This window comes from Echinops telfairi, unplaced genomic scaffold, assembly GCF_000313985.2.
Source record: "Echinops telfairi isolate 266 unplaced genomic scaffold, ASM31398v2 ScPeMD7_7469;HRSCAF=8507_1, whole genome shotgun sequence".
NCBI classification, from domain to species: Eukaryota; Metazoa; Chordata; class Mammalia; order Afrosoricida; family Tenrecidae; genus Echinops; species Echinops telfairi.
The window spans coordinates 80,232,398-80,246,220 of record NW_022111373.1 but is presented as its reverse complement, the minus strand read 5'-3'; the positions used below and the strand labels follow the sequence as shown (position 1 = coordinate 80,246,220).

The 13,823-nt window shown below is 45.4% G+C and overlaps 1 protein-coding gene across 1 annotated transcript in view; it reads right to left on the bottom strand.

Moving 5' to 3' along the window:
- Nucleotides 1–13,823, bottom strand: part of MRPS27 (mitochondrial ribosomal protein S27) — a 101,677-nt gene that overhangs the window by 86,660 nt on the left and 1,194 nt on the right. Inside the window, exon 2 of the mRNA XM_004703548.2 lies at nt 9,977–10,054. Coding sequence (XP_004703605.1) covers nt 9,977–10,054 — 78 coding nt within the window. The remainder of the gene's footprint in view (nt 1–9,976; nt 10,055–13,823) is intronic.

Genomic DNA, 13,823 nt, shown 5'->3' with positions numbered 1-13,823 from the left:
AGGTTGTTATCTGCTATCAGGGGGCTTGCATGCCTCCCAGGATAATAATTGTCTGCTTTATTGTATGAGACACCAGAATGATCAAACCTGTTCAAGGATGAATTGTACTGCCCCTCTCTGTGACGCATGATGCTGTGATGTATCTCCCTAAAGTAATATGATGCGTGGATAGCAATAAATAAGGAGGCTCCCTGGTTCTCGGGAGGGTGGCTGAGGATGACGAGGCAGCTGCTTCTACTCTGGTGGCTAAGTCCCCTCCACGAGGACCATCAAGCAGGTCTGAGGTGAGTAACGCTACCATGAATTGCGTCTGACTCCATTACTTGACTCCATCTTTGAACTCTCATGCTCTCTATGACTTTACTATAATCTCTACTTATTATCGCTGTACAATTGCGCCTACTGTACCTGTGATGTTTTGTGGGGTTCCTTCTCCCCTTTAACCCCACAAGCCAGTTGCACTGGGCAGGCTTTATTTGGATCACAAACTATTTAAATTAAAAAAAAAAAGATGACACAAATGGGACTATCTAAATATTGACTGGATATCTCAGGATGGTTAAGGGGTTATTAATATTTCAGATGGGATAATGGTTTTTAAAAGATCTTATCTTTTAGAGGTACATATTGAAATATTTATGGAATGATATGCTGTCTGGGAGTTGCTTCAAAATGATCCAATAGAACAGGATGAGGGAGTGAGGAGAGGCTGAAATGATACAAAGACTGGTCTGAGCTTCTAATTGTTGAAACCAAGTGATGGGCAAAAAGCGCTCCTTATGCAAGCCTCTGTACTCGCATACATGTCTAAAACCTCTCATTTGAAGGTATTTCACAACTTCCATGCTAGTGGGGGATCGTGGCTAAGTGTGAAGAAGAGAGCGGGGATGTAATGAGAAGGGAATGCTAGGAAGGTTCTATTTCTTGCACAGGTTTGCTCACTTGGTGGCAGTTCACTATCTGTGCGTGATGACTTACGAGATATATATGTGCATAAAAAGATAGATGGCGTTAGACTAAAACTGTATTTAAAACAAAGAGAAGATGCCCCGGCAGTTTCAGGTCTACAAAATCACCGAGAAGGCAAAAGGGCAGAAAGGCAAATGAACACTAGGACCCCAAGAAGATGTTAGACTGGGGTGCCTGGCACTGAGGCTGGCACGACGAGGCCTAAGTGAAGGCTGCTTTTGTTCATGGCCTGCGTGGCTGGTGGCCTGCGGTATACTTACACCTAGCCCACTACTGGGGCCTTGGACAAATATCCATTAGCCCTGCCCAAAAGGCTCTACTATTAATGAGACTGAAGATAGAAGGCACTCTTTCCCCGGAACTGCCCTCCCAATTAAAAGAAAAAGAAAACATTTCCTTCTGTATTCACAGTAAGTGAAGGAAGTTATAAGGTTTAAGTAAATCTCAGTCCTACACCCACACTGACCAGCATCTCTCCCCTACAGCCCTCCCCTCCCACCTTAAGCTCTCTCCAGTCAGGAGGGGCGGAATTAATACCTCATATGGTTCTCCTTCCTTCTCCCAATCAGCGAGTCCGTACCAGGCACCTCACAGCCCTCCCGGCCCTAGCGCCCAATCACAGCGCTCCACATGCAGAACACAGCCCCGCACCAGGAGATCTTCCAGAAGGATGTGCGCTTCACACCAGGCTGGTTAGCAACCGGCTGAGCGGTCTCCGCAGAGACCATACTGCCACCTGCTGCCCAGACTTTGTCACACCGCAACAGGTGCACCACCACTTTTAATTCCGTTTGGTCTCGCTCCTCAATGCCAATGGCCAAACCCAAAGATGCAAGTAAAAATGAAGAAATGTATGCAACAATATCACATAAGGGCAAAAAAGTGTCCTTTGTTTTTAAAATGGTAACAGAATTACATTCTATGAGGGGGTACCCAAATAAAACCAGATTTTTTTTTCAAAGCTATGTATTTAAATTTTTTTTTTTTTACAAAACAACGTTATCACCTTCAAAGTACTCTCCATAACACTTAATACATTTATCAAATTTGCAATTTCATTCTTGAAAACATTTTTCAAACTCAACAGTTTACATGGCTGATAGCACCTCCCTCGTTTTTTCTTCACCTCTTCTGTGTCATCAAATCACTGTCCTTTCATGCTTCATTTGCAGAAACAAAAAGAAGTCACATGGAGCAAAGCCAGAGGAGTAAAGTGCGTGGGGCAATAAGGCATGCTGTTTTTTGCCCAAAACTGGCACACTGAGATGGCTGCATGAGCAGGTGCACTGTCAAGGTGGGAAATCCAGTCCCCCATCTGCCACAAATCAAGCCTTTTTTGTTGCACACTGTTATTCAATCTTTTCAGAGCCTCTCTAAATAGAAAGCTTGATGAACAGTCTGACCTGGTGGAACGAACTACAAATGCACTACCATTCAGGAAGTTGATGGACATCCAGAACGAGGTTTGTCATTTTTTGAAAAGCGAAAACAGCTCATACACTTGAGTTTTTCCCATAGCCCTGTCCTTGTAAGCTGTGTTCAACATCACAATAGTTTCTGTGGCATTTTTTTCAGAGCAGGAAACAAAATTTCATAGCCGCACACTGTTCTCTTAAATCGGCCATCACAAAAAATGAGGTTCAAGCAAACTGCTTTTACAAAAACATTCACTGTGACCAGAGAGAACATTCCCAGGCAATGCCACTGGGTGCACTAACACAGAGAGTTGCTCGATACTTGCCTAGAGGGGGAAAAATGCATACTATAAAAGCTCCACTCTGCCCAGCACAATTCCAGTTTGTTTGTTTTGGGTACCCCACTGTACTACACAGTAGTTGTAGGAGCCCTGATTGATGGTCCAGTTGGGTTATGCATTGGACTGCTCCCCTCAAAGTCAGCAGTTTGTAACCACCAGTCAGTCACCCCATGGGAGAAAGATGAGGCTTTCTATTTCCTTAACTAGGTAAAACTACAAAAATCTACGGGGGCAGTTCTACCCCGTCCTAGAGTAGCTATGAGTTGGCATGGACTTGGATGGCAGTGAGTTGCCTTAGCAGAACAATACTTTCAAAAGGCGTCTGTCAAGCGGCAGGAGTTCAAATACCTTATCTCACCTTTTATATAGTGGATAAAATCAACAGGCCCAGGCACTGATTCAGTCAACATATTTCCAAATACATGTAAACTGAGGCAGGCCTATCAGCATCCCTAATTGTACATAAAGAAACCAGTTAGTGGCATTACTGAAAGCTGGCCCAGCTGGGATTCAAGCCAGACAGCTGCCTCTGCAGTGCAGACTGTGCACAGCATAGCACATAGAGGAGGGAGGGGAAGCAGGACCCAGGGCATTCTGGCACAGTGGCAGGCTTAACAGAGAAAAAGAGACAATGATCTCCAAGGCTCTTCTTGCAGAAAAACTGGAATTACTTTAACAAACAGCCACTGCTCCTTCCCTTATCCCTGACATGTTCTCCATCCGGGATTTGGCTCCAAATGACAGGGAACAGACTCGACTGAATGTCTGCGTCTTTGAGATACTCAGGTGCCAAATGCTGTGGTCCCATTGTTTCCCAATTCTCCCTTTATCCCTAGAAAGGAGTCCTCTGTGCAAACGGTTAGAGTGTTCAGTTGCTAACAGGCAGGTGGAGTCCACCCAGAGGTGCCTGGAAAGAAAGCACTGGTGATCTCCTTCTGGAAAATCGGCCACTGAAAGCCCCGCGGAGCACAGGTCGGCTGACACACATGGCCAGCAGGGCCAGGCCAGAGTGGTCTTCGGAGCAGCAGGCGCTCCCATTGTGTTTTGCTTGGAATTCATAGACGGCTGAGCAGAACTGGTGTGCAATAGAATTACTGAGGTCAAGGTTGGTCTCACTGCTAGGGCCAACCAAAGCCAAGCCCCCTGCTCCTGAGTCAATTTTGACTCAGAGGATTCCTAAGTCTGTACACTGTTCTGGGAGCATGGCTTCAGTTTTCTCCTAGAGCGGTTGATGGGCTTAAACCGACAACCTTGTGGTTAACAGCCCAACATCTAACCCACAGCACCAATTGGGCTAGGACAGTGGATCCCCAAAAGAGTAATAGAGGCTGTAGGGGCCATTTCAGAAATCTATGGTCATATTTTTTACTATCCTAAAGACTGGAGGGCATAAGTGGCATTTAATGGACAGAAGATTGGAAAATCAGATGACCTATAAGCCTGGATTCAGAAGAGGACATGGAACAAGGGATATCTGCTGATGGAAGATGGGCTTTGGCTCCAAGCACCGAGTACAAGAAAGAGAGTTCCTTGTATATTATTGACGATGCCAAGGTTCTCAACTGTCAGAATAACAAAGCATGGATAGCCTTGAGAAGGATGGGGATCCCAGCACACTTCATTGTGCTCTGGTGTAGTGGTTATGCGCTCGGCTGCTACCTGCATGGTCGGCAGTTCAAAACCACCAGCAGCTCCGAGGGAGAAAGACTGAGCTTTCAAAACCCCTGAACAGTTACAGCCTCGAAACCCGCAGGGATCGCTATGAGTCAGCACGGACTCGATGGCAGTGAGTTCATTGTGCTCATGTGGAACTTGCACATGGCTCAGGAGGCAGTTGTGCCAACAGAACAAGGGGATGCTTTCTGGTTTAAAATCAGGGAACCCTGCGCATCAGGGCTTCATCCTCACTCCATACTTGTTCAGTCTTTTGCTGAGCAAAAAATCAATGGAACCGGATTACACGAAGAAGATTGGGGCACCAGGATTGGAGGAAGGCTATTAACAACCTGTGATATGCCGCGGACACAATCTTGCTGCAAGTGAGGAAGACCCCAGGCACTTGCTGATCATCAAGGATTGCAGCCTTCAGTACGGATTATAACTCAACGTAAAGAAAACAAAAGTCCTTATAATTAGACCAACATCAACATGATAAGTAAAGAAATGGTTTACGCTGTCAGGGATTTTCTCTTGCTTGGATTTCTAATCAATTCTCATAGAAGCAGCAGTCAAGAAATGACACATTGTATTAGGTTAATCTGTTGCACAAGACTTCTTTAAAGTATTGAAAAGCAAGGATGTTACTTTGAGGACTAACTGACCCATGGCATGGCATTTTCTATAGTCTCATATGCTTGTGACCGTTGGAACAGGGAACAAGGAAGATCATAGAATACATGCATTCGAACTGTGGTGCTGGAGAAGAATACTGAAAATACCACAGACTGCTAAAAGGACAAACCGATCTGTGTTGGGAGAAGTAGTGTCAGAGTGCTCCTTAGAGGCAAGGATGGCGAGACTTTGTCTTACATACTTTGGATATGTTGTAGGAGAGCTCAGTGCCTAGAAAGGCACTTGGTAAAGTACAGGGGCAGTGAAAACGAGGAAGGCTACAACAATGGGCTCAGGCACAGGAACAATCATGAGGGCAGCATGTTTCCTTCTGTTAAACACTGGGTCGTTATGGGCCGGAACCCACTCCACCACATCTTACAACTACACAATGCCTGAGACTGTCCCACACCTCAAAATAGTGTTCCTGGTGGGCACAGTGTTCTTAGTATGGAAGACAGGAAACAGCAATATTGACTAGAGGAAGGCAAGGCAGACCTCATGAAATGAACTGGAATTGTAAGGAGTGGTGTGAACTAATTCTTGCTAAAACATGCATGCATGTATGTGAATACAGTATAGGGAGCATTAAGCAGATACCGACATATTTCTCCCATCTTTGTCTACTGAATGGGCCAAGAAGCAAAGACTCCGCCTAGCACCCAGAATTTGGGTTTTCAGACCATTCCTTCCTAAAAGTAATCAGGGCTCTGTGGAGAAACAGTGGGTCCCTAGGGCGGGGCGGGAAGGTATATGATGAGCTGAAGGCTATCTCAGCACACCAGAGAGTAAGGAAGTTCAACAACAAAGACAGGGGCAGGGGCCAGCTTGGAAAAGCTCCTATTAGCCAAACCTGTTGCAATGTAACCACCCAGATAAATAAGGATGGTAATGAGCCACTAAAACAGAAGACAGCATCCACCGGACACAGAACTACATTGAGAATAGCTAACGGAAGGAGGAGAACAGAGATGGACGGGTCTTGAGTACTGGAGAGACCGGGTGCTAACTAGCACGTGTGGTGGGGAAACCATCATTTTGCCACCATCACAGTGAAGCCTGATGGAGACAAGAGGGATCAGTGGATGCTAAACCTGGGGGAAAGTTTTTGACTCCACAGCAGGAAATGTCTGCGGGGTCCGGGTGTCCCCCAGACCGCTTGTAACTCAAGAGGGAGAAAGACAGTAACTCTCGGTGGAGAAGCCAGACACACTGGGCTGGGCGACCACCATCATCGCGAGGGCACACGGACAGACATGTCACCAGATGTGACTCCCTCAGCCTTCACAGCAGCTTGACTCACTGTGAGGATATATGAGACATACCAAAAAAAGGAACATTCTCTAACAAACGACTATTGTCTTAAATAAACAAAACAAAACAAAACAGCAGCAGTCAATGCCATAAATAAGAAAGGACAGGAAACTATTCCAGATGAAAGGAGACCAAGCCGGCAAGGCAACTAACGGGGCTGTGATCCTAGACTGACTGCTGTGTCAGAGAGAAAAACACTTCCGAAGACATTGCTGGGCTAACGGGCAAAGTGGAACGTGATAAACTCAGGGCCAGTGAGCGACGTCAACACTGGGTAGAATTGCCCCAGTGGGTTTCTGAGACGGTAACGCCTTACCGAAGACATGACTGGGTCATACGATAAAATGAAACATAAATAGGTCAAAATATCATGCTGCGTTGACTAAAGCTGGTAGCTATACTGTAGTTCTAAAATAGAATTTCCACATCGCAGGGCATGTGCATGGTGGTATTAGGGATAAAAGGGCAATGATGTATAAAACAGACTCGAAAGGGTGGAGAGAGAGAGAGAACAAGAACTGGATCAAAACAGTATTAATACTGAAAGTGAAATGGGCAGAGCGCATGAAGGGGATTCAAAGGTTCATGGGAAAACTGGATGAAAAGATCATGGAATTTCCCATGAGGGTTCTGTAGCTCCCTCATATTCAAGCGCTATTTGTACTGTTCCTCCAATTTTTGACAAATCTAAAGTTATTTCCAAGTACAAAGTTTATCAGTTATCCACATGCCATTTATGGCATGACAGGCATATCAACTATATCGCTCTCCCTTTATAGTTAACTGCAGGCACTCCATTTTACATACAATCACAAAGCACTTTTTAGATATGATGGGAACATAAGCTAAGTCTTCCACAACTCAACTACTACGTGAACTGCGGTCAGAAAGCACTTTGGTTCATTCAGAACTTTACCACGGGTTGTTCATCATTTGGCAAACCAAAATGTCAGCTGCGATGACGCTCCTGGTATTTGAACTGGCCAGTGCTGCACCGCACCAGCTCCATCCGCACCTCCAGGTGCAACCTCACAGCGTCTCACATTAAGCACAGCACCAAGCCACTGCACTCTGGCCTTTTAGTGCAGCCTTTGCCTAGCATTTCTCTGTGCTGAAACACACAGACTTTCCCTCTTGCTGGTGGCTGTCAAGCCAACCTCCAATGCATGGGGACCCCACACACAACAGGATCTTTTGTATCACGGTGAGGGGACTACAAGGATCTTTAATAATCTACACACACACACATACACACACACGTTGCATTATCTATAAATTGCTTTCAGGATACTCAGTGGGCATGGATCCAAAACCAAACCCCTTGCCAATGAGCCGCCTCTGACTCACAGCAACTCTCTATGGGTTTCTGAGGCTGGAATCTTCACGGGAGCAGAGTCTCTCTTTCTCCCGAGGTGGGTGGAAACTGCAAACATTTATTATGACAAGGCTAAGTGGGGTCTTCCTCAGAGTCGGGCAGTAAGTGCCTCATGGAGAGGGGCTTGACTGCTAACCGGAAGACTGGTGGCTTGAAGCGATTAGTCACTTTGAGAGACAGAGGTGGCCGTCTGCTTCCGAAAGGTGTGCGGCCTTGGGGACCGATGGCACAGTCTCCTCTGCCCTAAAGGGTGACTATGAACTGAATGAAGCAGGGCGACAGCAATGGGTTTTTACACTCGCTTATCTTCATATCCTCTGCAATTCTGTTTCGGCTGGCCCCTGCCCACCACTCGTTCCCGGGTTCACAAACAATTCCCTCTTACAATGACGTGACTTCTTTGGTTCTGCCCCCACCCCACTACCACCACTATGTAGCACTTATGGGGAGAATTCAATAACACAGGATACTGTATTATCATCTTACCTAAAACAAAGCAGAAGCCTGAGGGAACAAATTAAGTAAGCATGAGAATTGATCCAAAAATCACATCAGTCTCATAAAATTATCCCTAATCGACTTACTTTATCACTGTCCCAATGATGTTCAAGGACAGGCAGAAACCAGTCAAAGCAGGTCCATGAGAGGGCCAGTGATTCTTTCCAGGTCTTGGTTTCTTATAGAAGAAATGCCGCAGTGCCTTTGTAAGACGGGGAGGAAACCCAGAAACCAAGCGCACTGCCACTGAGTCAATTACGACTCAGAGCGTCCCTAGGGGGCAGGGTCGAACTGCCCCTGTGGGTGGCTCAGCCTGTCCCTCTTTACGGGAGGAGAAGGCATCTTCCTAAGGGTTTTAAAATGCTGCCCTTGTTTAGCAGCCCAACGTGTAACCTCTGATGCCCCAGAGCTTTCAGGAAACCCACTATGCTGGCAGCTCTGGGCTTCTTAGAAAGATATGCTGCAGGGCCTGTGTGATGTGAAGCTGTGTGCCCGGAAAGTATGTACTGGTTATTGTCTCTAAAGCCCCTACGGGAGCCGATAGAAGTGCTTCCAGTCTCTCACCTTGTAACCTCACAGAGAAGAATCAGAGAGCTCCGAGACAAGAGGGGTGAAGAAAATAAGAGACTGGCAATAAAAAAAGATGAAAGAATAAAATCCCTGTCTCTCTAGAGAGGCTGTACGACAGAGGCAGGCCGCAGGAAAACTAGTCGATCGTTATTATACTTGTGAATTCATCTGTCCCTCACCATTGATCTGTGACCCCCAAATCAATATCACAGTCATTTGAGGACAAGCACAGAGCTGCAAGGGCCCAGTGCGTGTGCTCTGCTCAGCCTCTGGTTTCAACGCTCATGTCAGAAGCAAGCACCTTTCCCGCTGTCTAGTGAGTGTGCTCTATTTCCCCACTTTTGTTGGCGATTCTGCTCTTTAAAATGCTCCTCAAAGGCAAGGTGCTAACACTCTGTGTCTCAGGGGGAAATAAGTATTAAAACTAAGCCCTATTTAAATAGACATTGTAATGTCATGAGTTCAATCTTAATGAGTCAATAACATATATTAAATAAGGGAGTCTTTAAACGGAAACACATATGAAACAAGTTTATGTACTCGTGTTTATGGGATGACAAAAATGTGACCCGAGGCTCAGAGAACTTAACCCTGTACATCTGCTGGGAGCCACGGTCTGGCGTTAGCTACGTCAGCACTCAGAGCCCTCAGAACACAAGGGCTGCATAGAATGGGCATCAGCTGCATGATCTGCATGGAAATGAAGAAGAGAAATTGTCTGTAACAGCTTAAACCCAAACCCACTGCCATCCATTCTGACTCAACGTAGAAACTATAGTTTCCAAGGCTGTAAATCTCTCTGGGTGCGGCATAGCCTTGGTTTCCGAGCTATCTTGGCCTCCTCGCGGCAAATATGAATATCAGAAAACTTCAGGGCCGAGCAAAGGATTCTGTGCACAATAACCCAATGATTTTAAAGGCTCAGTATGCGTACCTGGATTGGATCATCATGAAAACATCACCCATCTATCCATTTTAGGTGATAATACTGGAAATTCCATTTTTTTAATACCATTCGTCCACAAGCTTTTTTAAAAAAAATCATTTTATTGGGTGCTCGTACAATTCTTATCACAATCCATCCATCCATCCACTGTGTCAAGCTTTCTGCAGTACCCTCGTATATGTGTCTATGACTGAAAAATAGGCCAACAGGTACGTACCCAGGTGACACTCTTCTTTGTCTCTTGCTTCCCATTTCTGGCTGTCCACATAGGCCGCAGAAAGCAGGCATCTTTTTCCTGAGGATCAAGACAGTGATCTTTAAAGGAGTATCTTCACAATCGGTCCACTGTCTATACACACACACACACACACACACACACCCCTCTTTCTTACTAAAGCTATCTTTGTCCTATTTTTCATGGACTAGATTACATAAGTTTAAAGATGCTAGTAATATACTGCAGCCAAGATTAGCAGCTAGTGGTCTCAAGCTGCTGACCTTGCTGTTAGCTGCCCAACCGCACCACCAGGGCATTTCATTCAACCTCTAGGAAGTAGAAAGTGTGGAAAAACTGTGCAAAAGGCTTGTTGTTGTTGTGTTTTCCCCAGACTGCAATACATGAATTGTTGACTTACACAGATTAAAGTTTCAAGTGACTGGACATTATTTACACAAACGATGAGGGTTGGTAACAGGGCGAAACTTTCCATCGCATTCATTCACCAAGGCAGAACCACGCTCACAGATTAATACGGGCCATGAGCAGGGTTGCTGGAAGAGGACCATAGAAGTGGGAATGGGTCTGTGACTGGGACCTACATGGACAGCATGCTGGACAGAAACGTTTACAAGGTTGGTAAGGCTCCGGACAAGGCAGTCTGGGTATGACGAAAGACCACGGGACCCCTAGTACCTTAATTTCCATTCAGGGGCACACAAAGGTGGGTCCCAAAGGGAGAGACTGCCCCTCCCTAGGCTGAAGGGAATGGTGGTAATCAATTCCAAACACTCTTCCAGGAGGGAGGGCACAGTTGGCCAGTTGTCGTTAATTGTTTGGAAAGAATGCAAATGGAGGCTTAATCCTCAAGGAGACTCAAAAAATGGGATTGAGCAGTCCACTTTCAAACACACTCTGCCTAACAAGGCTGTTCACATTGCCAGCCGGTGGTCCGAAGGGATTCGGGAGGCTACACATCTCTGTGGAGATTCCAAATAGAACTGGGGCTCCCACCATACTCGTTAGCCCTCCACAAGCCTAGTGTCCAGAATTTAAGCTCCAATACAACGGAAATCACAATAATAAATTATGGGGAAAATCTGAATGTTCACAGCATAATTCAAAAGTGTGCACAATCCAAATATCCAGCAACTGAAGAATAAGTGAAATGTGGTCCATTCTTAGATGGAAGTACTGATCCATGCTACACCATGCTAAGTGAAAGCAGCCTGCCACACAAGATCACAAACTGGATAAGTCCAGTTATATAAAATTACAAAGTGTCCCCAATTGGCAAATCTGTAAAGACAAAGTAGATTAGTAAATTAATTCATGGTTGTCCAGCATTGCGAGGGGAGGCGGGACTTGGGGGACAATGGGAAGTGACTGATAAACAGGGTGATGAATATGTCCTGTGGTGACGGATCCCGAACTCTGGGTATATATTAAAAAAACCACTGGATTGTTAAAGTGAGTGGATTACATAGTATTAGTCTCTAGAAATGTGAAGCTCTGTAATTTACAATCTTTGTTAAAGTGAAATTTCGTTTTCCCAGTTCTTGTCTGTCATTCCAAGATTTGGTCTGTCTGAAAAAACTGTTTCACTCAGTCTGTGTCTCTGCTGTGAGGACAAAAAAAAGGGGGAAGGCAGTCGTTAGAGGAAGATCCCAGCCATACTCCTTTTCTATGCATGTGAAAGTAAAACTTGGAATCTTTTTAATGCACTTGGTTCTGTAATCTGAAAATGTTGGCTCTCTTTGCATCCGCCCTACAACAGGCACATCTGGTGCACGAGACCTCTTTAAAGCGTTGAAGACCCACGCCGTGGTGGTGTTTTCAATGGCTTTCTATGCATGTAAAAGTTGGACAGTGAATAAAGAAGACTGATGATGAACTGATAGCTTGGCGAAGAATACAGAAAGTACCATGGCCGCCTGGAAGAACAAATCTGTCTTGGAATACTGCCAGAATGTTTCTTTTTTTTTTTTTGCCAGAATGTTTCTTAAAGGTGAGGATGGCAAGACTTCGTCTTTGGCATGCGATCAAGAAGGAAGAGTCCAAGGGGAAAGTTATAATGCTCGGTACAGTGGAGGGTCAGTGAAAGAGAGGAAGACCTTCAACAATGCATTGACACAGTGGCTGCCACAATGGCTCAAGCACACTTTCGGGAGGTCTTGGGACTGGGCAGCATTCTGCTGGTTTACATGGAGCAGCTATGAACTGGAATAAACTTGCAGGCAGCAGACACTGCCCACCTCCCATGATGGTAAGTGAAAGAAGCACACAATCACAAAAAGTACTAAGCCAGTCTTCCCTGTTAACGCTGCCCATCATACGCAGTGGACTTCTAACAGCAAGAATGGTGGTTCAAACCTGCCAGTCTCGCCTCAGCAGAAAGATGAGGTTATTTGCTCCCATGAAGTTGGCCAGCCTGGGTCACTAAGAGTCCGAATCAACTTGATGGTAGTGGGTCTACTTTGTTTTTTGGTCTGCTTAAGCAAAATCCGACTTATATTAGAACAATACGTCTAAACTTAAAAGTCTCAGGCACAGGATCTTCAAAAAGGCTTTGTGAGGTCCTACTCCTACTTAAAACAGTGATGTGATAGAAAGCTTCCAAAGGGAAACTACCACACTGAAAAAATAGCAACTGCCTTAAAGTGCCCACAGTTTAAAATGGATTGTAATAAAAAGGGAAACACAAAGTACCAAGATGATCGGTACTTGCAATGCTTTTTTTCATTGAAACACTGTTACCCTAACCTGTTATATCCCTAACCTGCCAAAAAGATGAGGAAACGTCTAAGATATTACATTATGTGGCGCTGTCATCCAATTACCAAGCCAGTGTAAGGAGACTGATAGAACATTTCAGATATGGTCAGTGTTAAGATATGAAAATAATAATTTATAAATTATCAAGGGTTTATGAGGGAGGGAGGGAAAAATGAAGAGCTGATACTAAGGGCTCAAGAAAGAGAATGTTTTGAAAAGGATGATGGTAACATATGTACAAATGTGCTTGACATGATGGATGGATGTAAGAGCCCCAAAGAAAATGACTTAAAGGGAAAAAAAAAAAGAAAGAAAGAAAATTTCAGATCCAGAGCGATTCAGTCTCCCTTGGGTTCTTTCTGACCATTCACTGGCAGCGTGACTAGCTTTGTCCACAGGCAGTGTTTTTGTTGTGACTCCTCTGGCTAACCCAGGGAGGTAAAGGCCCTGCCAGGGAGTGGCCTCGCTGGGAACTGGGGTATCAAGGCCACATGGTCATGAGTGATGAGCTGACCAAGGTGGTGGTAGAGCCCAGCACCAATCTTAGAAACTTTCCCAGCGGAAGAGTGCACGTACCCAATCATGGCCCCTTTCTGACTCCTGTATTCCTACCTGTGACTGCAATGAACTGATCTGTCAACACTCATGACTCTGTGACACTTTCCTTTGTTCTCCAGTTCATGGCTGAGACGCCTTGGACACCATTACAGGATGATGCCAATCATCCCCCTCATCCAGTGCTTTTACTTGGTAGAACCCCCTGCTGAGAGTTTGCATTTTCACTCCCACATACTGAATAACTGCATTTTAAAGAGAACCCCATGTGAGTCTTGTCATATAATCTTATTAAAATGTGGATTCTGACTCAGTTTATCCGGGGTTAGATGCTCTGGTGGTCAGGTGGTTAAGTGTGCAGCAGCAAACGTTACTTCAGTGGTTTGAATCCACCGGAAAGGGTGGCAGTAGGCAATCTCGCCTGCCCTGGAAACTGCCTGGGCACATCTACTTTGTCCGAGAGAGGGCTGCTGTGGGTCCGAATCAACTTCACGGCTGAGTGTGTGTCTGGGGAGGA